The sequence below is a fragment of the Sorex araneus genome, chromosome 1, assembly GCF_027595985.1.
Source record: "Sorex araneus isolate mSorAra2 chromosome 1, mSorAra2.pri, whole genome shotgun sequence".
Lineage (NCBI taxonomy): Eukaryota > Metazoa > Chordata > Mammalia > Eulipotyphla > Soricidae > Sorex > Sorex araneus.
In genome coordinates this window covers 435,403,467-435,429,299 of record NC_073302.1, presented here as the reverse complement: position 1 = coordinate 435,429,299, position 25,833 = coordinate 435,403,467, and the positions used below count along the sequence as shown (strand labels likewise).

The window sequence follows — 25,833 nt, the reverse complement described above, 5'->3', positions numbered from 1 at the left end:
AGTGAAGTCTTTGAAGGCCGAAAGAAGAGGGAGAATAACGAGAATGCTCTGGTGATAAGCCCTCTCTCTGCTCCCAATTAAAATGATGAAAGCTCAGTGAAGTTGCGGTTTGTTGTTAGTCGTGTAAAATAAATATGGTAGTTTCCCACACACTCTGCTTTTCTTTCACTGTAAAATGTTACAAACAGAAGTGTCAGATTACAGTATTTTGTACTTTGGTTACTTTTCTGTTGCAGGAAGAGTAGAGGTTTTACATAAACGGAAATCTATTATGTGGATATACTAACAGCTAATCCTTACTCACAGCTAATCCTGAGAGTGTTATAATGTCAGAAGATACATGATTGGATGTATCTGTCTGTTTTTTGGCTAAAGATGCTCAAAAGATAATAAAGGGATTAAGGGAGCATTAACATCTATGTTTCGGCAATTCATTTTTAAGTACGCGTGGCATGTAAGCTTCATCACATCCTAGAAATCGTCTGTTCCAAGACAACCATATTCTAGGATTAAAAGAATTGAGTACTGTGCAAGACCAGAAAGCTAAGTTCAGTAATTCAGAACATCAAAGCAGCATTGGGATTTGAGTTTAAGAGAGACTAACCATAAATCCTCTCAGCAGCTCACGGCTGCCTACATAGGATAATTTTGACAATAGGTCAGTAACCATGCTATGAAACTATGGAGAATGCTTTCTCTTTACTTTCACTTATCAATTTATACCTAATACTGACTAAAATCACTATTTTTATTTATTTAAAAATCACTATTTTTAATCAGTTTCCTGAAGAATAAAGTTATATATGTATGTGTATATATATTATATTTATATATATATATACCTTTGAAAACTTTTTCCTAGTTATTTCCTTTTTATTCCAGATCTGGAATATCCATTTTCTTATTATAGTGTAAAATAACTTCTACCAAGTATATCAAACTTACAAGACAAACTCAAAACATTGATAATAAAAAAGATAATCAGTGAGAATGACCAATTTCCTGTATTTCTATAAAATATGTCCATTCATATCAAGAGGTAACTATCACTTGCATTTAATTTCTTACATTTGCCTATTGGAGAAATATTAAGCGTTAGTCAAGATTCTAATGTGGGATCTCATGTAAACTGTAGATGTTTTCTATTTTCAACATTTTTACGTTACTTTCTAGACCAACATTCTGGCTTAATCTCACCATTCTTCAAAATTAGAAATCTCTCCTCTCATCACAGTAGCTCACATATCTGTATCTCAGTAGTAGTCTTGCTGAGGACGATCACCTTAATAAGTACCTTAGGAGCACTCTAAGAGGTTTTATCAGATTTCCCCTCCAGTCTCTTCAAAGATGCATCATTACCATACTGTAGCACTGTTGTCCTGTTCATCGATTTGTTTGAGCGGGCACCAGTACCCATTGTGAGTCTTGTTGTTACTGTTTTTGGCATATCAAATACGCCATGAGGAGCTTGCCAGTCTCTGCTGTGCGGCGGGATACTCTCGGTAGCTTTCGAGGCTCTCAGAGAGGGGCGGAGTAATCAAACCCAGGTCGACCACATGCAAGGCAAATGCCCTACCTACCTGCTGTTCTATCGCTCCAGTCCTAAAGTTTTGTTATTGTTGGTTTGTTTTTCTGGACCACACCCAGCAGTGCTCAGGACTTACTCTGCACTCAGAGATCCCTTTTGGTGGGGAGCAGGAGACCATATAGGGGATCAGAGATCCAACCCAGGTCAGCTGCTTGAAAGGCAAGTGCCCGAACCTGTTGTACTACTTGTCAGACCCCTTAAAGTTGTTGTTTTTTTTTTAATGTGATTGGAAATCTCGAGAGGGGAGGGAGATGCTTGCTGAAAGTAGACTAGAGACTGAACATGATGGCCACTCAATACCCCTACTGCAAACCACAACACCCAAAAGGAGAGAGAGAGAGAGAGAGAGAGAGAGAGAGAGAGAGAGAGAGAGAGAGAGAGAGAGAGAGAGAGAACAAACTGGAATGCCCTGCCACAGAGGCGGGGTGGGGTGGGGGGGATGGGATTGGGGGGGTGGGAGGGATACTGGGTTCATTGGTGGTGGAGAATGGACACTGGTGGAGGGATGAGCATGAACATTGCATGAGGGAAAAACAAGCACGAAAATGTGTGAATCTGTAACTGTACCCTCACTGTGACTCACTAATTAAAAAATAAATTAATTAAAAAAAATTTTTTTTAGTTTTTTTTTTAACATATTGCAATCTGTACTCAAGAAGAGAAAATGTGTTCATCAGGATTTTCTTCTCCTAAACCTAGGTCTTGAATTTTTTTTCATCCTTTTAGCTTATTGGCTATCTTGCTTAGTTTCTAAAATTTTAGGCAGGGGAAATTTCCAGCCAAATACACACTCTCTGCCAAATATTTATTTCTTTGTCTACCCTGAGAAGTTGACTTAGTTCACTTTTTCTCTTACGCCCTTGAAATGACTTGAACTTGACTCTAGTCTTCATTCTATGTAAAAGCTATTACTAAGTAATTGCCATTTTTCTACCAGTCACTGGGCTTCTGAAGGTAGACAAGTTTTATTCCTGATTTCAGAGAGTCCATATTCATTTAAAGGCTTGAATAGTTTTATAACATTATGGGTGCTCTCATGATTAATGGATGAAGAACTTTTGTAATCTGAAGAACTGGATTAGTGGTATTGACCTCCTGTTGGAAACCAATCTAGGAAGTAAAATGGTAAAACAAACTTTCTTTTCTCTACCACACCCTTGTGCCTTTAAGTAAAAGAATCAGTAAGACATGATCTCCTTCAAGACAACCTAAAATACCCTCCAAGCAAAAATTAGTTTTTTCCTATGGCCCCTGAATAAATGAGTACATATTTTTAATAGAGGCCATGTTACATTTAGTATCATATTTTTGGGTTGAATGTATGTCTTCTTTTCTAATTTGGAAGCTACTCAAGGTTTTTATGTATATAGAATATAGAGATTTTCAGATCTGTGGTTTGGTATCAGTCATTAATTTTGGAAAATTCTTTAATGTTATTTCCTTAATTATTTCTTCTCCTTCTCTTTTCTCTCCTCCTCCCTCTTCCCCTTCTGGTATTCCCATCATACATATGACTTAAAATTTTTAGTTTGTGTTTTTGGGCCTGATAGTTTGCCAGACTCTCTGAGAGGAACAGAGGAATCAAACCTGGGTCGGCCGCGTGCACGGCAAATATCGCACCCTATGTGCTGTTGCTCCTGTTTGCCTTGCACGCAGCCGACCTGGGTTTGATTCCTTCGTCCCTCTCAGAGAGCATGGCAAGCTACCGAGAGTATCCTGCCCGCACAGCAGAACCTGGCAAGCTCCCCATGGCGCATTCGATATGCCCAAACCAGTAACAACAAGTCTCATAGTAGAGATGTTACTGGTGCCCGCTCAAGCAAATCGATGAACAACAGGACGACAGTGACAGAATATATTCTCTATTTTATTAACTTTTCTTACCCCTGGGCACTTTTCAGACCCATTTATTCTTATTAAAATATGGATATAATAGTGCAACTGTACTTTTAATTTTTTTTTATGTGGGGATACCCCTGGTGGTGTAGTGTTCACTGGTCACAGTATGGTGCTCTGGAGGCCATTTCAGGGATGGGGGTTGGGGTAAGCCACACACAGTGGTACTCAGGAGCAACCCCTGACAGTGTTCAAGGGACTATACGTGATGCGGGGAAACCTATCAGGGTCATGCAAGGCACATACAAGACTAGTTTAACCCCTGTAAACTAGTGGGTGGGTAAGGCGTTTGCCTTGCACGGAACCGACCTGGGTTTGATTCTTCTGTTCCTTTCTGAGAGTCTGGCAAGTATCCCGCCCACACGGCAGAGCCTGGCAAGCTACCCGTGGTGTATTTGATATGCCAAAAACAGTAACAAGTCTCACAATGGAGACGTTGCTGGTGCCCGCTCGAGCAAATTGATCAGCAACAGGATGACAGTGACGGTGACAGTGACTATCTCTCCACACCCTGTAAACTGTATTTTTAATTTGTAAATCTTCACATACATTTGTTTAGGTTGGGGAAGAGATTCTATTTTCCATATTTGAGGGGTCACATGCTGCTTCCTAAAGTAGGAGAGTCACTCAACTAAGGCCTCAGTGACATTTGCCACCATCGGAACAGGGACTTACCAGCTGCTTGTTTTTGGTACTGAAATGCTGCTATTTCCACATTTATACCGGCCATCTTTAAAACTAGCTGGACTTCTTTTGGAGGGTGAGGAGTACAGCCAGTGGTGCATAGGGGGTGGGCCCAGCTCTGTGCTTGGGGGCTGTTATCAGAAGTGCTCACGGTCCATGTGGTACCGTGGATTGGACCTGGGGCTCCCATAGCATATGTTAGCCCATGCTCAACGGGAGAGAAAAATCTTTATCTCTGTGTCTAAAATTAGTGAATTTTTAAGCTACAAGCCTTATAGCATTTGTGTGTGTTGTGTGTGTGTGTGTGCATGTTTGTGTTAGTTGCCATGTAGTAATTGTGCTCTGGGAAGCTTAAACAGGGAACTGTTGCAAACTGATTGAGCAGTTAAATCCAAGGCATTCAGGAGCGGAAGAGGAAGAATTCAGAACCAAGATCCTTGCATTCTTCTCCAGTACATTGGCTGCTTCAAACACAGGCATAAGTAATCCGCTGTCTGGGAGTTGATTCCGAGTTCCTGCACATATAGAGTTTCAGTGACATTACACTTCATTTCATGGCCACCAAGACACGATGACATGTAGGTCAGGTGCAAGGGCCAACATGACCATGCACAGAAAGTGTATGATAACTGCAGAAATGAAGAGATTGAGATCAGAAAGGAGGCAAAAGAGAGGGTACTTGGTTTTGTGCTTACTTGTTTTGTTTCATTAATTTTGGGGCCACATTTTGCAGGGTTCAGGGTTTACTTCTCACTCTGCACCCGGTGATCATTTCTGGTGGGGTTGGGGAACCATATGTATTGCCAAGATTGAATCTGCGTCCTCGGTGCACAAAGAAAGCACCCTGCCTTCTCCGCTATCACTCTGACCCCTTGGGTACTTGGGTTTTTTAATGGAAATATTTTTTATAATATTAGGACTTTTTATTAACTATAAGAGACACATTCATATCAAAGTGGACAATTCAAATATGTCATTTTAGACTTTTCTCTTTCCTTTTCCCTTAGCCATCCCTCTGGGTATTCTAGTTGTACGTGGAGACTGTGATTTGGAGACGTGCCGGATGTACATAGATCGCCTACAGGAGGTAAGTTTTGTTAATTTTTTTTTAGACAATTGGTTATTCTGTCTCACTTTCTATCTTTGTAAATATTTATCAGCCACATATATTTGTTCTTAAATTATGGACAAGGGGTGGGGGATGAGGGAGGAAATAGAAATGAGATGACTGTGTCTTCTAAGCACTCACTATTCCTCCTCCTTTCCTTCCCTCATTGCTCGTTTTTCTGGTCTGGATGGTGGAAATGGGCACGTGCTATATTGTTCAAGGGTATCCCAGAACTTCAGCTGAAAACATCTATCTTTATTGCCACACTATTTTTTTTTTTAGAAAAAAACTACATAGAAGTTCAAAGGACACTGGTAACTCATGAAGGAAAACAGAGATTTAGAATTATTATCTGTTTCATATGTTACACAGACTTCTGTCAGAGATAGCTAGACTATTTTTTTAGCCATAACTTTCATGGGGAATATACTTATTTAATATACTTATTTAAGTATACTTAAGTATACTTACTTAAATATACTTATTTAAGTATCCCACCCATACAGCAGAGCCTGGCAAACTACCCATGGTGTATTCAATATGCCCAAAACAGTAACAAAAATTACTGTTATTTTTATTGTTATTGAAATATTACAGGCCTTACTCCCCTGACCCTGAAAGAGCCCCCAATACGGCAGCATTGGGAAGGACAAGGACGAATGGAGATGTTACTGGTGCCCTCTTGAGCAAATGGATGAGCAACAGAATGACAAGTGATACAAGTGATACTTATTTAAAACTTGTATCATAATTCAAAAGAATGATTTCTCTATTCTTTTCCCTTAATCTGGTCCATCCCATAGAGAAACAAAGGGGGCATAGAAGTCATTTCCATGCATTTAGAAGACATCAGGACATATTAAACCTGTACCCATCATTGGCGTTGTTTTAGCAAAAATAAAATAAAATAAAATAAAATAAAAAATTTAAAGAGAACATGATCATCACCTTCAATCTACAAATGGAAAAAGTCCTGAAAAATTGTTTCCTTATTAAAGTTTCTTCTTAAAAGATGCACATTAGAGTAATTTTCTTGGGTGAGGTCTAGACATTTGTTTTTAAGCTATCAATAATTGATGTATGTATCAATAATTTTGATAGATAACCCAATATGACCACTTCTCTTTCAGACAACACATTATATGTAAATGTCTATCACAAATAAAGCAAATATACAATGTTCAAAATCTCTTAAAGTGAGAGCCACTTAAAACATCAGGTTCAATTTCTCTTGATGGTAACCAATTCAAAAAGGAGGCATGAAGTGATGTGAACGCTATTAAATTTCTCCTTAGTATTGTTAAGGACAGAGATGAAATCATGAATATAAAGTGTTTTAATATAGGTGTGGGACGTTTGAATAATAGGTAAGAGAAGAGTCAACAAATTTTATACCTATGGCTCACCTAAAATGTTATGCTAGAAAAATATGTCTGATGAATTGATTTTATGGAAAATCAATCCACTGGCATGCTTATCACACCCATAGTCAATTAAAAATAGGGTTCTTGTTTTACAAAAGGGAAAGAGCAAACAGAGAGAGAGAGAGAGAGACAGACAGAGACAGAGACAGAGAGAGACACAGAGAGAGAGGAGAGAGAGAAGTGTGGTTTTTTCTTGGGCATCACACCTGGCTCTGAGCTCTGATCACTCCTGGCAGTGCAGAGAGGAGACCATTTGAGGTGACAGGGATAGAATCTCGGTCCGCAGTATGCGAGGCAAGCTCTCTGACCTCTTTGCTCCCTCTCCAGTCCTCAAAGAGGAAAACTTTTCAAATTCACTTGGGCACAGAGATGAAGTCGATAAAGCCCCATAAGCAGCAGAGATAGCCAGGATCGCTGCCATCTGCAAATAGAACCACTGAACTCATTAATGAGAATGCCTGCAGGACATGACGGTGGGGACAGCTTAGTTATAAAACCGTATAAGGGAGCCAGGCTCTCAGGATCTGCCAGTAAAACCTCATTCATTTCCATCCTGTTCATTTGTATTTCGTGATAATGCGAAGGTGGTGGGTGATTTTCTCTTTGCAGTCTATGGAAACCTGTGTTTGCTAAGCAACTTAGCAGTGTAAACACAATTACCATGACAGAGTGTATTTGGTGTAAGAGAAATAAATTTTCTTTCTAAGTGCTTAAGGAAATTTTTCTCCTAAACTCTTCACAAGCCAAAAGTTCTGGAGCTAACGTAAGATGACCTCCCCATGTATATAACCAAATTGCCTCTCTTACATCTGCTCTTTGTTATCTGTGAAATAATACAGTGTTTACCTATATTTATTTAGTTAGGTTTCATGAATTTCAGTACCTAAGTTACCTAAGTGACCTTAATCCTCTTAGTCAAATTTGGCATTTTTTAATTATATTTTTTTGCAGGATCTTATTTATTTAACCGTAATGAACTCGGATGCATGTAATGATATGAAATTGGGTTAAGAGAGTCAGCTAAGAGAGTTGTGGAAGCTGCTGGTTTGAACTAATTTTAAGATATGGATTTTTCCCCCAATTTTCCCATTAGGACCTGCAGTCAGTCTCTTCTGGCTCCCAGAGAGTTCATTACCAGGTAACATCTTGCTGACTCCTTGTTTCTTACTTTATGATCAAAAGAAGTCCATGTTTTAATGAAGAAATCATTTGGATTTGAGTTGCCATCTTTCCCAAGGATGGGGTTCATGCAGGGAATCAAGTAAAGTAGGTCTTCTGATACTCCTGTCTTTTCCTGGTTTGGGAGCAGTTCTGGTCTAGCACAAATTTAGACTATGAATTTTCTCCCAGATCATTTGAAAAAGATTATGCAGTGAAGTGCTCGCTGTGACATATACTTGAAACTCAGGTATCTTGGCAGGGAAAGATGCCGTTGGTTCATATAAGAGAAAGTTGCAGCCAACATTCATGCTCTGTTTTGTTTTTTGGGGGACTCTATCTGGCTGTGCTTAGGACTTACTCCTGACTCTGAGCTTAGGAATGACTTCTGGTGGTACCAAGGGGACCATAACAGATGCTGGGAATTGGACCCAGGTTGACCAAGTGCAAGGCAAGCACCCTACCCCATTACTATTGCTCTGGCCCTCAAGCTCTATTTTTCTGCTGGTCTTTCTGCTTTCTTCTCTTGTTGTCAACTTCATCTCTAAACTCGATGTGTTTCTGGTCCAGGACAATTTTACTAGCATCCAGGGCCGTGTGCTTTGCAAATGTTCTAAAATGCAGTTTGATCCGTCTGTGATGTCTTTTGGACAAAGTCTCAAAACCCAGCCTGCTTCTCCCTATACCCCACTTCTCATCGGTAAATACAACACTGAAATACTCATTGCCCCAACCATCTTTGGGAGACCAGTTTCCTCCCCTCCCCTCCTGAGCTGGTCTCTACCACCAACTTCTTCCCCGTTTTGATTTCTCTTCAAATACCAGTGCATAGTATGACCTCAGGCTGCAAGGGCCACGTGAGCACTCCTGATGTTCCCATAATATTTTTGAATGGGAACCCCATATTCCTGTTCTAAGGATAAAACACACTTTTATACTTCTATAGATCTATTCAGATCCCCTTATTTTTTTCTTAACTCTCTTCACTCTTTCTAATTTGACATTTGTGGAATTTACCTATTTCATATAAATCTGAAAATGCATTAGCACAGACCTATTCATGATATTAATATTTTAAATTTATATACCTGTGGAAAATACATAATTTTGGGGGAAATTACTTTATCAATTTGTCATTGATTTACTATTTTATGGAATTCCAGGAGTTTAGCTCTATTCATCTATATGAACATGGGTACCACTACCTTCATGCCTAGAGAGAGAGAGAGAGAGACAGAGCAGAGATAGAGAGAGTGCAATCTGTCTCAAATGTGAGATAAAAGAAGAGACAGAGTAAGGGAACAGCTAATGATTAATGATCACAGTCATCAGAAATGAAGATTTTGTTGATAGTGTTGATAGAAATGAGCTTATGTGGGGTTGATGGGGGTTGGAGGGAGGGTCCTTGGGACATTGGTGAAGGGAAGCAGTCTCTGAGTGGTGCATGTAGTGTAGAAGGATGAAAAGTATGAGTAACAATATTTTAAATCCCAATATCTCAATCAAAGTTTTTTTTAAAAAAAATAAAGAACCTTTCTCTCAGGAGCCAGGTGCCCCCCCTGCTAGGAGCATGGAGTACATAGCAAGCCAGGGACACCCACTATGTAAACTACTCCCTGACCATCTCTACCTCCACATCCACATGGGTGAAGGATGTCCAGATGTCTAAATTGATGAATCATGGCTTAGCACCTCATTTTTGACTTTTGGTGTCTATTTTGATGTAGCCAAATGCCTCCATTTTAACATCCTTTGGCATAAACAACAAAAGTATCCATTTCAAAAGAACCTATACCTTATGGTCTTCTTTCTAGTGTTTCCCCTCCTGCCAGTAAATTCTCTGAACCATCAATAAAATCAGCCTCATTAGTATTACGCTTTATGGCACCACTGCCATTGGTGTTCTTGCTTGTCCATATATTTATTTTCCAAAGCATCCCATGATTCTAGAGTCTGGCTTCAGTGATGAAAAATCACTTTGCGTGTCTACATTAAGGCACACTTCCTACAAGTCCTACACTTCCTACACAATCTGGCCTTTTTGTACAGATTACTAAAAGGTACATTTCACTTTATTTCTTTTTAGACAGAGCTCAGATTTCTTTCTACTGGCTGTTTCTCTAGCTACCTCAAGTGACTATGGAAATCCATTGATTTCTCTAATTTTCTGAGGAGTGTGTCTGAAACATATGAGCTGGAGGTACCATTACTTTTGTGTACAAAGTGATACAATTGCACTGTTAGCACTGTAGCACTGTCGTCCCATTGTTCATCAGTTTGCTCAAGTGGGCACCAGTAGCGTCTCCATTATGAGACTTGTTACTGTTTTGGGCATATTGAAGACACCATGGGGAGCTTGCAGGCTCTGCCGTGCGGGTGGGATACTCTCAGTAGCTTGCCAGGCTCTTGGAGAGGGACAGAGGAATTGAATCCGGGTCAGCCGCATGCAAGGCAAACACCCAATCCGCTCTGCTATTTCGCTCCAGTCTAGTGATAAAGTTGAGTGGCAAAAATTTAGAGGCGCAGTCTTTTCACTTTGTAATTTAGAAATAGATCTGTCAGAAGTTGAATATTCTATCACATACCCCCAAATATATGGCCATTTAGTCTTTGACAAAGGAGCAAGAAATGCGAAGTGGAACAAGGAAAGCCTCTTCAACAAGTGGTGCTGGGAAAACTGGATAGCTACCTACAAAAAAAATGAACTCTGACCTCTGTCTAATGCCAGGCACAAAAGTCAGATCAAAGTGGATTAAAGACCTCAATATCAGACATGAATCTATAAGGTTCATAGAAGAAAATGTAGGCAGAACTCTCCATGACATTGAAGCTAAAAATATCTTTAAGGATGAAACAGCACTGACCATGCAAGTGGAAGCAAACATAAACAAATGAGACTACATCAAACTAAGAATCTTCTGCACCTCAAAAGAAACAGTGACCAAATTACAGAAAGAGCCCACAGAATGGGAAAGAATATTTACCCAATACCCATCTGATAAGGGATTAATATCCAGGATATACAAGACACTTGTAGAATTGTATAAGAAAAAAACGTCCAGCCCCTTCAAAAAATGGGGAGAAGAAATGAACAGAAGTTTCCTCAAAAAAGAAATACAAATGGCCAAAAGGCATATCAAAAAATGCTCCACGTCGCTAGTCATCAGGGAGATACAAATCAAAACAACAATGTGATATCATCTCACACCACAGAGACTAGCATACATTCAAAAGAACAAAAGCAACCAGTGCTGGCATGGATGTGGGGAAAAAGGGACGCTCCTTCACTGTTGGTGGGAATGCCAACTGGTCCAGCCTTTCTGGAAAACAATAGGGACAGTCCTTCAAAAACTAGAAATTGAGCTTCCATGTGACCCCACAATACCACTTCTGGGAATATATCCTGAGGATGCAAAAGAGCACAGTAGAAATGACATCTGTACCTATATATTTATTGCAGCACTGTTCACAATAGCCAAAATATGGAAACAACCCGAGTGCCCTAAAACAGATGACTGGTTAAAGAAACTTTGGTACATCTACACAATGGAATACTATGCAGCTGTTAGGAGAGATGAAGTCATGAAATGTGCTTATAAATGGATAGACATGGAGAGTATCATGCTAAGTGAAATGAGTCAGAAAGAGAGGGAGCATCACATGAGGCTGACACCCAAGGACAGTAGATACAAGGGCCAGGGGGATTTCCCTATAGCTGGAAGACTGCTTCATTAGCGGAAGGGAGAAGGCAGATGGAATAGAGAAGGGATCACTAAGAAAATGATGGCTGGAGGAACCAGTTGGGATGGGAGATGCGGAAAGTAGATAATGTACCAAACATGATGACCTCTCAGTGTCTGTGTTGCAAGCCATAATGCCCAAATGTAGAGAGATATTATGGGGAATATTGTCTGCCATAGAGGCAGGGGGAGGTTGGGAAGGGGGGGGGGTATACCCGGGATATTGGTGGTAGGGAATGTGCACTGGTGGAGGGTTGGGTGTTTGATCATTGTGAGATTATAACCCAAACATGAAAGCTTATAACTATCTCACGGTGATTCAATAAAATTTAAAAAAAATTAAAAAAAAATAAATGGATCTGTCAGACCCAATCATCTGTCTGGGTCAGAGATAGTGAGTGAGTGGCAGGTGTAGGAGAAGCACTAGCCGGAAACAGGGTTATCAGAAGGCCCTCCCTTGATGCTTGGTCACCTTTCTTGTGTTTGCCCTAGCAGTAAATACACTTGGAGAATTCACCTGATTAAAATATATAAATATCAATTAAAAAAAAAGTAAAAGAGCAACTTGAGACATTCCTATCTGTTCACTGATTGCAAGTTGGTATTTTTATCTGACTTTCCTAAGACTAGATAAAACTCAAGGGAAAACCAGAAGCAAGAGAAGCAAGTCCAAGTACCCAAGATACTGTACTCGTGAGCTATAGGATAGCTCTTAGCCATTTAAGCATTTCACTGCTTTATTTCTTCCTTTCCCAAATTCAGAGTGAATTGCCAACAAAGCACTAATGCTCAAAAATGACACCTTGTATTAACCTAACGAGGCATTATGAGTTACCCGAGAATGTGTTGGATATTTATAGCTGCTGAAAATTCCTGCCTACTCCATCTCTGAGGTGAAAATAGAAAGACCCCTTCATCCTAATGGCATTTCATGTATCTGTAACTGATAAATTAGACAAGCAAAATCCATTGTGCTTGCAGATTCAGGATATTCTTGAACTTGGCAGAGAAACTAGAATTCGTTAAACAAAAAACTTCTGTCTCTCTATTTGATAATGATGCTTCCTGAGCCCCTCCATTAGTAGGTTTCCCTCTGCTCCTCCTTGAACTTAATTTTGTCCCTAATTAACTGTAATCATCAAGTTACCAGAGAATGAATTGAGGCAGATTCACTTACCCCAACTATTCTCAGCTGGGGGAGATTTTTGCCCCTCGTCTGGTACATTTGGCAACATGAACATTTATTTATGTTTATGACAAGGAATGGACTGGAATGATAGCACAGCTGGTAGGGCGTTTGCTTTGCATGCCGCTGACCTGGGTTTGATTCCTCCGTCCCTCTCTGAGAGTCCGGCAAGCTGCCAAGAGTATCCCACCCACACGGCAGAGCCTGGCAAGCTCCCTGTGGTGTATTGGATATGCCAAAAACAGTAACAACAAGTCTCACAATGGAGATGTTACTGGTGCCCACTCAAGTAAATCGATGAACAATGGGACAACAGTGCTACAGTGCTATGACTAGGAAGGATTCAGGTGCCACTGAATCTTAAGTAAAGGCCATAGATGCTGGTGAACATTTTCCAGTACTAGGACAGTTCCTTAAAACAAGGAATTATCCTTTGATCAGTGAGAACTTGAGAAACCCTGAGTCATTCTGGTGGCTCTCTGGACTTAACTGGGACTGCAGTCAGATGGAAGTCAAGAGGAGGAGAGATGAAGGAAAGAAATGGAGGATGGGGAAGAGGCATGGTAATAGAGACAAATAGAGGTGTCTATAGATTTGGTAAAGTAGAATAAAGAAAGAAACAAAAACTAGGGACTTTGGAACAATTCAAGTGTTTTGTGTTTTTTTGGTGTTTTTTGTTTTGTTTTGTTTTGTTTTGTAGTCACCCATTTCCCTAGGGGAAGTATTCCCTTGGTGCAGAGGTGGTTGGCCCACAGGGCTGTACTTTCTATAACATTCTGAGGTAATTGAGACTTTAATGAACAAGTGGGATTCACACGAAGACACAAAAATGTATCCTTACCGGTGACAGTTACTCTCCTTTGAGTATTCAGGTGATAGTTACTCTCCTTTGAGTACTACTTAAAAATAGGATGGATGGAATACTCAATATAAATATAGCATTTTAAGAGCTAGTTCATCCTTTATTTTTAATTTCTTTTTGACATTTTAAAGCTTTAATTTATCAGACTTTTAATTACAGAACGATTGGTTTACAAGAGTGTAAATGTTTGTTTGTTTTATGAGTACTATGAGTACAGTGTTACCACACCAACCAACAAGTAATTGTATTCATTCACCGTTGTCCCTAGAATGGTTCTTAACCGCTCCTTTTGCCTTAGTAACTTCAGTTCTGGGGCCTAGTCTTTTGACTTCTCTTGTTCTTTGAGGAATGTGTCTAAAACACATGAGCTGGAAGTATTATAACTTTTGTGTAGAAAGTGACAAAATCAAGTGGCAGAGTGTATGGGTCTGTTTTCACTGGACTTTGTTTCTTCCCTTGTTCGGTTTTTTTTACCTCACATAAGTCAGATCATCTTTATGTCTTTCTTCTTTTGACTTATTTCACTTAATTTGACACCCATTTTAATTTGACACCCAGGTTGCAGAAAAATACAACATTATGGTTTTTTTCTTATACTTGAGTAGTATCCCATTGTGTATATATGCCACAATTACTTTTTTCATCCATCTGTTTTGGGGCACTTGGATTGTTTCATATTCTTAGCTGTGGTAAAATAATACTTCAATAAGTACAGTGCATATGCCTTTTAAAATTAGTGTTTATGTTCTTGGTATACATATCAAGAAACGACATAGAATTGGTAGGTTAGTGTTGCTAAATTAGTTTGGTAATTCTGGTGGTGTATTTTTGTTTTAGTTTTAGACATTTTGAACTATTTTATATAGAGACTAAACCAATTTTTCCCTTTTTATCTTCATTCCTGACTACCTTTTGTTTCCGGCCTTCAGAAATAAATTTTGTTTCCATAAGTAAACGACGACAACTTAAACAACAACCCTTGGTCAGATATGAATCTATGTCCGTTTGTTCATCTTCTAGACTCTTATTTTTAATTATTAATGAACCTAATCTTTTGCTGGGGAACCACTCTGTTGCAGGACAAATCTATTAGAGCTCTGTCTCATCCTGGAAAGCAGAATTTTCCACAAATATTTTATTTTTCCCCCTTCTCTTCATATTGACTATTCTTACTCATTTCTTTATATTCTCTAAAATTACTTCCTCAATTTTTTTTCTGGATTCTAAATGAGACTTTCAAAGGAAGGATTGAAACAAATTTAAGGGTGTGGTCATCATCATAATCATCATCATCCTGTTGATTGTCGATTTTCTCAAGCAGTCTCAGTAACGTCTCCATTTGTCCTAGCCCTGAGATTTTAGAAGTCTCTCTTTACTTGTCCTTCCCAATGGTGCCATATTGGAGGTTCTTTCAGGGTCACAGGAATGAGACCCATCTTGTTACTGGTTTTGGCATATGAATATGTCACAGGGAGCTTGTCAGGCTCTCCCATGTGGGCAGGAAATTCTCTGTAGCTTACCAGGTTCTCTGAAGGGAAGAATTAGGCTATAAGAGCTTGGTTTTATAGTCTCTGAATGTTGGCCGTTAATGGGATTACACAGTGCTGGGGGTAGTTTCTGGGTGTGACCGCCTAGCTACTGGAAAATGGGGAATCTGGGCAGAAGAGGTCCAGTTTTGATCCATGCAGGCTTGGAGGTCTCAGCCCCAGGTCCCACACACCTGGGTTCCTCTGCCGGTACCTTCATGCATGAGGCTCGTCTGAATGTGTGGAGCATAACTGTGGCTGGGTTCTGGAGGTCTTCAGCTGCTGGCACTCTGTTTGGGGCGGGGAGGGAAACACAACCTACCCCCTCTGAGGGGCCCCAATGAAGACAGCCAGGCACAGGGGCAAAAAACTCTGCGTCACTCTCTTCCAGGAGCTTGGTTTTATAGTCTCTGGATGTTGGCCATTGATTGGATTGCATGGTGCCGGGGGCATCATTCTTGGAAATTAATTTATCTTGCCCCAGGGAGAAAAGTTAGATAGGAACTTTATAAAATATTATTCCTTTGGAGAGGTGAAAACTTTCAGCCATGATTGAATGAGGAATTAGGGTAAGACTCACAGAACACCAAGTTTACTTGCTGCTACAAATGAAGGGGACACAGAGAGAGAGAGAGAGAGAGAGAGAGAGAGAGAGAGAGCTATTTTAGTGGTAGAGCTTCTCTCCTGTCATCTGTAATCACGCCATCACTGTTTCTTTTTCTTTCAAAGCCACCGTTGGAAGTAGGCATTCCATTTTTGAATTCTCCCACTGTAGGCATAATGGATTATATAATAGATTTGAGGGGAAGGAGTGAAAGATGAAAATTACAGCAACTAATATATTGCTTGCAATTGTAGTTGGATAGTGGTCCATAAAATATTTCTAATCACCTTTGATGGATCTGTTTACCAATGATGGGAAAATATTGGCAGCAAGATGATGTTAGGATGACAGGGAAAGAATGAATGAATGAATGAATAGATGGGAGATATTAAGACAGAGAAATGAGAAATATGGACATATAAACAAAGGAGAAATTTAATGAGAGTAAGTTAAAAGTAAAGCAAATATTGACAAGATATTACTAAGTAAAACAGGGATTCCCAGTTCAAAGGGATGTCTCTTTGCCCTAAATTTTATGGGGAACAAAAGGAATCTCATTCACAGTGAATGCAGTTTAATGTTAGGTGAATATTACTTAATTGGATAACCTACTGGAGTGTGTAATGGAATGCTGTTCCTTCATTAGATTATGTTTGCATCAGCTATGAGTAATTGAATATATATTAAAAGCAAGTTTGCCTCTCACACGCCAAGTAGTAATCTAGATAATCTTCATATCAATTATATGTAACTAATATGCTTAACTTTAGAGATATGCATGTGCATATGCAAAAATACATAATAAGTGGGAGTCCCTTTTTGCACATAGTGGTATTTTTAGCATGAGAAACACATTTTCCATGAAAATTTTCATATCATGGATTTTGGAAGGGCTGGAGTGATAGCACAGTATGTAGGGCGTTCACCTTACACACGGCCAACCCGGGTTTGATTCCTCCGCCCCTCTCGGAGAGCCTGGCAAGCTACTAAGAGTATCTCGCCCACATGGCAGACCCTGACAAGCTACCCATGGTGTATTCGATATGCCAGAAACAGTAACAACAATTCTCACAATGGAGACGTTGCTGGTGCCTGCTCGAGCAAATCAAGGAGCAATGGGATGTCAGTGACAGTGACAGTGGATTTTGGAATGAGCCATATTTTTTATTAGTATTCATTTAAAGAACACACAATTTTAAAAGTTATTACTTTGAGAATAGAAAGAAATACAATATGCCCAAAGTTATATCATTCTGTCTACATTATTTAGCAATGACAGTTGTATAATTGTATTCTTCTACCCCGAACCACTTAGATGAAGGAAAACAACTGATCAAAAGATGAGCAAGCCAAGATCTTATCTTTTTGCTCGGTTGTTGATTTGATCACACAATTAGAGCAAGAACTGAGAAGAGTAGCAGGCCCCAAAGAGACATGTGCATTGCCTAGTGGCAGAGCTTAGGTCACGATGTGAATTTTCTCAAATGTAACTGTGTTTACACAATTACATTTCTGCAGTATGTCCATTAAATGTTTTCTGAAAGGTGCCTATTTTTAAGCTTGCTCTTTAGCTCTATTGGGAATGAGGTCTGTATACTTACAGCAATGTAGAGCATTTACAAAGAAAACATACTCTTGACCATTTCTCTAGGATAGTGCCAGGTCCAACCTCAAGTTCCCATGAAGCTAAGGCCTATTTGAGAGGTGGAGACTTGCCCTCCTGGTAGGGGGCTGCTGGGTTTTACTCACTTTCTTCTTCTGGTTCAGGCCTGATCATGGTCCTCGCTGTCCTAGTGGTCACTTTCCAGTGACATGCTACCCTGAATCCAGGAGTCTTTATTGCCAGGGCAACAACCATGTCCCTGTGTGCTGTCTCCTCTCTGGTGACACGATGAACAGTTCCCTCCACAGTAGGTGCATCACCCCAAGTATGTTAGTAGTGAGAGGTCACTGTCACTGTCACTGTCATCCCATTGCTCATCAATTTGCTTGAGTGGGCACCAGTAGCGTCTCCATTGTGAGACTTCCTGTTATTGTTTTTGGCATATCGAACACGCCAATACGCCATGGGTAACTTGCCAGGCTCTGCCATGTGGGCAAGATACTCTTGGTACCTTGACAGACTGTCCGAGAGGGATGGAGGAATCAAACCCGGGTTGGCTACGTGCAAGGAATACGCCCTACCCGCTGTGCTATTGCTCCAGCCCATGGGAGGCCAACATCAATGCTATTGTTGATCATAGAATCTCAGAGTAGTGAGAGGTACTCAAGGCAATCACAACAGATACAATATTTCATTATTCATTCATGTCACTGCAAGTCACTTGTATGTTGTTTCATTTTTGTTTTCTTTCTTTTTCTTTTCTTTTTTTCTTTTTTTTTTTTTTTTTTTGCTTTCTGGGTCACACCCAGCAATGCTCAGGGGTTACTCCTGACTCTGCACTCAGAAATTACTCCTGGTGGTACTTGGGGGACCGTATGGGATACCGGGGATTAAACCCAGACTGGCCGCATGCAAGGCAAATGCCCTCCCCTCTGTACTATCTTTCCAGCCCCCATTTTTGTTTTCTTTGGTAGCCACACCTCGGTGGTATGGTGGTGCCCAGGGGCTTTTCCATGTGTGGTGTTGTGGGTCACCCAGTTGATGCTTGGGAGACTGCAGTGGTGGGGATTGAATCTGCGTCATGCAAAAAACATGGAAAGCATTCACTGTAGTTCCTCCTAGCCCTCTAATTCTGTTTTGAGTAGGAGAGAAAGATTATAACTAGACAAGGCAGTGGAATTGTATGAACCCTGATTATAGAAGAGCCAACTCATCTGTATGTTCTTTTATTAGTAAGAAGTTTATGACTTTAGTGGTGGTGAATTGCAGTACATTATAACCATAAACATGAGCACTATTGAAATCATGCGGCCTAAACTATAATCACTAAAAAAAAGAAAATGTACATGAAAACAGGGTTTTAAAAAGTGTTTAAGCTTTCAGTTAGCATAAATTCCTTTAGGGGCATCTGTTTTCCTCCTAATGCTTTTTGAACATTTGACATCCAAATATACAAATTGTCTTCAGTATTAAGGTCCTGCAAGGTGTTTCTCAACTGTATCAGCTTCTAGAATCATGAAGTTTCTCAGATTTTAAAATCCTGTCTGATCTTAGTTTTCCAATGTACACAATCATGGACTTCTGCTTGTTTTTAAATTTTTCATCTAAAGTGGAACTTAGGACCACAGTTTTGTATTATGCAGCCATTTGTACTTTTCTCTATATCGGGGCAAAGTTGCACACTTAGACATGCGTGGATACACCTACAAGGTTTTGTTCATTTTTAAAAATGAAACAGGTTCTAATTCTTTACTCACTGCATATGTTGTGCCACAGTTTGTTTTTATTTTTTTTCTAGATTATATTTCTTTTTTATTATTATTATTTCTTTTATTAATTCACCATGTGGAAAGTTACAAAGCTTTCAGGTTAAAGTCTCAGTTATACAATGCTCAAACACCCATCCCTTCACCAGTGCACATATTCCACCACCAAGAATCATAATATACCTCCCCCCTTCCCCTCACCTCCCCAGCCCCCCACCCCGCATGTGTAACTGGTAAATTTCACTTTACTTTCACTCTACTTTGATTACATTCAATATTTCAATAAAAAATTCACTATTATTGATTTGGAGTTTCTCCCCCCTAAAGTCGATCTGCTGAAAAGAAAGCATTTGGTAATTTGTTTTCCATTGCTGAGAATGAAGAGATATGAGGTCAGGAGGCCGCACTAGCAGCAGCATAGTTTTGGATTTCTGTATTTTAGTAACTAAGTCTAGTGAAATGTCTGCCAGGAATCACAACATTGTAAGCTTGTACCTTTCAGCTACTTTATATTCCACATATGAGTGTGATCTTTCTATGTCTGTCTCATGGCCCCTGCGCACAGTTTGTTTTTAATAGAAACATACCATGGGAATTGTGTCTTGCTAATAAGTGAAGTAATAACCCAATCTTTTTAAAATGACCACTCTATTTCATGGCATATTTTTAATCCAATCTCTGTAGACAGACACTGGTTGCATAAAGTTTTCCCACTGATTTTTGTGAACCATGCTGTGATAAGAATTTTTGTGCAGATTCAAAAATAAAGTGGTAACAAATAACTGTCATATCACATGCTAAACAAACTGTTAATATTGATCCCACATATGTGAAGTATAGAAATTCAATCACATAATAAATACTACTAACCCTGTAATTAGAATTATTTTATTTCAATGTCGTCTCAGTTTTTTGTTTCTGGATTATGATTCCCTATTGTCCCTATCATGACTCTGTGGGATTCTGAGCAGAGAGATAGATGAAAGTTATAAGTGTGCAGGAAATGAGACTAGAAAATTTGAGGGCAAAAGTATCCTGAATTACTAGGTAGTGAACTGTCAAATGTGGGAGCTTATTTAGCAGTTAATATAAGTTAAAACTATGGAAAATTCCAGAAGACCAGTGTTGAAAGAAGGTCTAGTCATTAAAATAATTTCATTGTAATTTTGCTTGAGGTAAGCCAAATAACTCTCTCTCTATAAATCATACCAGCTCTTCAGAATTTCAAATAAGCCATTAAAATTGGTTTTTAAGAGCATTGTTTCTGAAATTAAAGAAATCAGTGTCTAAATTTTAGCTCAAGAGCTGGAGTAATAGTGCGGTAGGTAGGGTGCTTGCCTTGTACACATACAAACCAGGTTCAATCCCTGGCACCGCATATAGTCCCCTAGTCCTGTCAGGCACAATCTCTGAGTACAAAGCCAAGAAAGAGTAAGCCCTGAGCACTTCTGGTTGTGGCCACCAAAACCAATATATGTATATATGTGTATATATGTGTCTGTGTTCTGTGCGTATTAATTTCAATTCAGCACTTATTAGGTGGGTACTTAGCATATTTAAATTTCAAATGTGCAGTTATTTGTTTTTGATTTGTTTTAGATCAAAAATTCAGCAAGGATGGTAGGACAAATGGTAGAAAAGTAGGTAAGGGCTAGACTTTTCATTATTTTCAATGACAGAAAGAATATGGCTCAAGAATAGGCATTAAAATGTGACTTAAAAATCAATCTGCTAAGTGAGTGAGAAGCCTGGTCTATCTTAATGAACTCCACGACCAAGTCCACGTAAACCAAAAGGATGACTTCACAAACCATGATGGTAATTTCTCCCCTACAGATGTTGCTCAAAGAAATTTTTCTAATTATAGTATTCAGATATGAAATAACAGCAACCCTGACAATCTGAATTTCATTTGATATAGAACCACCAAGGAATATGGAAGTCGGGGCTATGTTTATGGAAATTTCTCCGAAGCAAAAAAAAAAAAAAAGAGCATAAGGATAAAATGAGTGAAAATCTATCATTCAGAAAAATGTGCTTATTCAATGAGTAGATGACAGTTGAGATCATTGTTTCTTACACTTCTGTGCCAGAGAGTGGAAGTGACTCAACACACAAGCATTAGGTAAGGAGGAGGTTGCTGAGACGCAAGGAAAGCTGGAGTCACTGTGTGTAACGGGAGCACATGACTTGGAAGTGTGCCAGGATGGACCTATCACTGCTCCATCCACATCTGGAATACTTGAGCATAACTGCCCCAAACCCAAGGTTTTTGCCACAAATTTCAGACTTCAGAGAAAGGGTTTGTTGTTTTTTTTTTTAATTAGACCTGAGTTCACCCTTCCCTTGTCTTTCTCAACAGTTTGTTTTCTGCTCTCTTTATTAATAAACCCCCACTCTTTGAACTCTGGACGGGAAATCCTTTCTCTGAAACCAGTGACTTATTGACAGTTACCAGGAAGTCAGTGAAAACCATAATTGAAGTAGCCGTCCTTGGAGAAATAACGCTGAAGCCTGTTAAATGTGACATCAAGTAATACCAAAGAAGGAGCTTGAAACTCCTTCCTGGATGGCTTCGAGTGCCACAGACACTCTGAAGACATGGTCCCCACTTTCTTCCCTCTGACCTTCAAATCCATGCCTTATGCTTCATTAGCTTTCATAAATGGACATTGAAAAAAATGATTATAATTATGTCACCGGCGTCAGAATAATGTACAGTTATGTGACAACTGACAACCCAAATCTGCAAGCAGAAAGCTCATTATGTGAAGCAAAGGAAGTGTCTGTTGCTTGGTATCCTATTTAACAGTTGGTGTTAAATCAGGAATATCATTGAATGAGGAAAGGACACGAAGAGAGTGTTCTGAAATAAAATGCTCTTGGTGATTGAAACCACTCAGCCCTGAAGACAATACCCTCTAGCAAAGACAGTCCCTCTAGGCAAGACAGTCCCCTAGCTTCCACAGTGGGAAAACACATTAGATTGCAGACTGGGACAGACCCTGCAAGCCCCAGTCCAGCAAATCACCAGAATTTCACACTTTTTTTTTATGTCATTCTTCTTTGTGTTCAAATTTGCCTGTTATTTTGCTTGAAATGAAGACCCTGAACACACAGTCATTTGTGGGTAAATTAATGTTGTTTTGGTGTAGTATCATCTACATAATTTGCTCTGATACATTCCCTGTCCTCAGAGTTCCTTAGGTTGTTAGGGATCAGAATAATTTCAAGTAAAATAATTTTGCCCTGGCTGCCCTGGCATTCTTTGTCCAGTACATTACAACTCTATAACATTGGCACTAGCCAGTAGATGAAGCATTTTACATGTTACGTGACTTAATCCTCACAGATGAAGCATTTTACATGTTACGTGATTTAATCATCACAAGAATCCTTGATGACAGACCATGGTGTTGGCCATTTCCTTTTTATAAACAAAGCTTCTAAGAAATGGGATGGGTAAAAAACTGCACTACATGTTACCTCCTTACAGCCAAAAAGGCTCTGTGCTCAGTGCTCTTCCTCTTTCTGGAAATCCCAATCCTTCTGGACTTGGGACATACACAATGACTAAAATTGAGACATACATAATCAATTATATTATTTTCCCTTCCTGTTTATAAACTGGTTTTCCTATGACACTTAAATGTATTAAGGAAAGGAATATTTTTGTCATCTAAATTTGGGGTATAATGATCTCATCTTACAAAATTGTTCACTTTTCAAAGCATGCTTATTAGAAATAACTTAATGCTTAACGGAAAAGAAATCAACGACTCCCTTAATCATCTTCAAGTTTGCTGTTCCTTTTGTTCTCCTCCCTTCCTATTTCCTTCCAGATCTTATAGATGTTGTCCTAGCACCTTACTTTTCTGTCACCTGCCTTTCTTTTCATTATATAAATCATTGGTGTGTTTTGTGGGTGTGTTTTACAATTTTGTCAGTAAACTGCATTGAAACATCCTTTTACACTGGTTTTAGGATAATCTTCCACTTTCTGAGTACAGTACATGTCAGAACCTTTCATTTGCATATGTGGACTTATTTAGTCTTAAGGGCAGAATTTTGTAGAGACTGAACTGTGTTTACATATCTCCTTGGTTATGTAAAAGTTTAGATAAGTCACTTAATTGCAACACACTATAAATCTTTCCCAAACTTTATGGACACTAACCACATTTAAACCCCATTGGAGTTCCATGTTCTTTTCATTTAAGGCCTCATTATATTAATACTGTCCCCTTAAGAAGTCACTTTATGAGGCATGTTAAGAATTATATCAAAAAGAAGCAAGAGTATAATACAAACCCAGTTCGAGCAAATCATTCTAAGAATCTAGGGCTCTATGCGTGCTGTATAAGCTCAAGATTGAAGTTTAATCTCCAGATGACCAGGAAAACATCATTTGTTATTATACTTTTTAATTCAAGCTTTAAAAGTAATATTTTGAGGTTTGGGGGCCATACCCTGCTATGCTCAGGACTTACTTTTAGCTCTGCTCTGGGGACCATGTGTGATTCCAGAGATCAACCCTGGGGAAGCTGAGTGCAAGGCAGATTCTCTACCTGCTATACTATCTCTCTGATCCTGCAATTAATTTTTAAAATAACTTTTATTTTTCATGGGATTTATCTACACTTAATTAGTGAAGCATTATTTATTTTAATATAAGCTGGTCTAAAACTCAAGGCAAATATTTTTTCCTGATTTTTTTAAAAAACAATAAACATAAGCACAAGATCTTTAAGCTTTATATAATAGGCTAAAAACATACATTTGGGAAGGTACCTGGATAGAAATAAACAAAAGGTTCATTGAAACTTTCTGTGTAGAGCATGGTCTGAGTTTCTCCTGATATCAAAAGAATGGCTGCAAGTTCAGAGTTTCTGCTGTTTGAAAATAAAATCATTAGTAATTTTGAAATAAGCATTTTATTGGTTATAATATTGCATTTAAAAAATTTCTTCTGACAAAGTTTTAGCTTCTTAAAAAAATTTTTTAGGATAATTTGATAGTCATTAGGAAACAATGCAAAATTGGTTATACACATAGACACTAAATTTTATAAGATCTCAGGGAGTTCAGTTGCTACCCTACTTGAAAACTCTTTTACCCTATTTGAAATATTTCAAACTGCTGCATAATAACAGGTGTTTTTACAGAGAAAACTGAGAACATTCACTTTAACCAAACTCTCTTTTTCCAAAAGAAATGATCTATAGATGCTATATAATGTTGTATGAGTTTCAGGTATATGATATAACTTATGAACTTAGTATTTGTACACATTGCAGAAAGAGCTCCACAATAAGCCTAATTAACATCAATCACCATAAGGTTATATTTTTTTCTCTTGATGAACACTTTAGAGATCTACTTTCAACAACTTTTAAATAGACAACATAACGTAAACTATAGTCACATTTTTAGTATTCAGTTCCCATTAATTATTACTCTGAGTACAATATCCTTCAGAAATTTGAGTTATAGTCAATGCTTTTTGATTAGAACATAAATAGGTCAAAAGAATTGAATGAAATTAAATAGATGGAGCTAGATACGTGCATGCAATTTCCCCACCATCACACACACAAACACACACACACACACATCTGCACATAAAAAAGTACACTGTTTTATTAGTGTCATTTATCAACATGTGGTAGGCTTACAGTTCTGAGGCTGAGGTATTATGTCAATCTGTTAACTTAGATTAATTCATATACACTATTTTCTTCTTAGGAACATTATCAATCTTTAAGTTTTAAAAAGTAATCTATTAGTGTTTCTGTATTCTGTCAGACTCTGACTTGGGAAATAGGATCCTTTCCCTACATGTTTGCTGAAATCAGCAAACGTCCCTAATGTTTAATAGCCTTTATTCTTTTAGGAGAGGTTGTTCATGCTTGCCCTTTTTATTAGTTTTCATAGTTGCCGCTAAATATTTCAAATTACACTTAGATTTTCTTGATTTATAATTACAATTCTCTGATTTACAGTGATATTTTAAACTCAGACAAATTGGTAACTCTACATGTCTCATAAAAATACATGAAACACCTTACATTCCTTTAAAATAAGATATCACATATCAAAACATAATTCACCAGGATGTTTGGCATTATTATCACATAAATAGGAATTATCATATGTCAATATTATCATATGTCAAAACATATTATCATATGTCAATATTTAATTTATTCAACAAGCAAAAGGGCAAGTCAGTTTAAAAATGAATGTTTATGTACAGATGCATACCAGTTCTCCATAAATATACATTTCACTATCAGTACTGACCAACTTTCCCTCTAGCAAGTATTTAATGTGCAACTTTTATTTCTATCAACAACTCTTATCTATCCAATATTCCAATAATAGAATGGATTCCGTTTCCCCTAGTAACTTTGGGTCTGTGGCTCTAAAACTTAAGACTCAGAGAAATTCACCTGAATGACTTACTCAATGCTGGGTTCCACCCTGGGTTTTCTTTAAATCCGAGGTGGCACCTGGGACTTGGTGTTTCTAACAAGTTCCCAGCGGGCACCGCTATTCCTGCGTGGGCACTGTGAGAACCACTAAAGTTTAGGCTTTGCTTGAGGATCACAAGCAACTGGAGGGAGTGTCAATTAACCCCCCAACTTTGGTTGGTTCCCGGAACAGCAGGCTAGCAGCATAACGTAGA

The 25,833-nt window shown here is 38.7% G+C and overlaps 1 protein-coding gene across 11 annotated transcripts in view; it reads left to right on the top strand.

Annotated features, from left to right (window-relative positions):
• The window catches only part of DGKI (diacylglycerol kinase iota), a 482,969-nt gene that overhangs the window by 375,313 nt on the left and 81,823 nt on the right, over positions 1-25,833 (top strand). For 9 of the 11 annotated variants that reach the window (XM_055142758.1, XM_055142729.1, XM_055142792.1 and 6 more), the window contains 2 exons: positions 5,176-5,255; positions 7,794-7,838. In XM_055142758.1, coding sequence (XP_054998733.1) covers positions 5,176-5,255; positions 7,794-7,838 — 125 coding nt within the window. The remainder of the gene's footprint in view (positions 1-5,175; positions 5,256-7,793; positions 7,839-25,833) is intronic. The other 2 variants (XM_055142753.1, XM_055142782.1) reach the window with 1 other exon arrangement.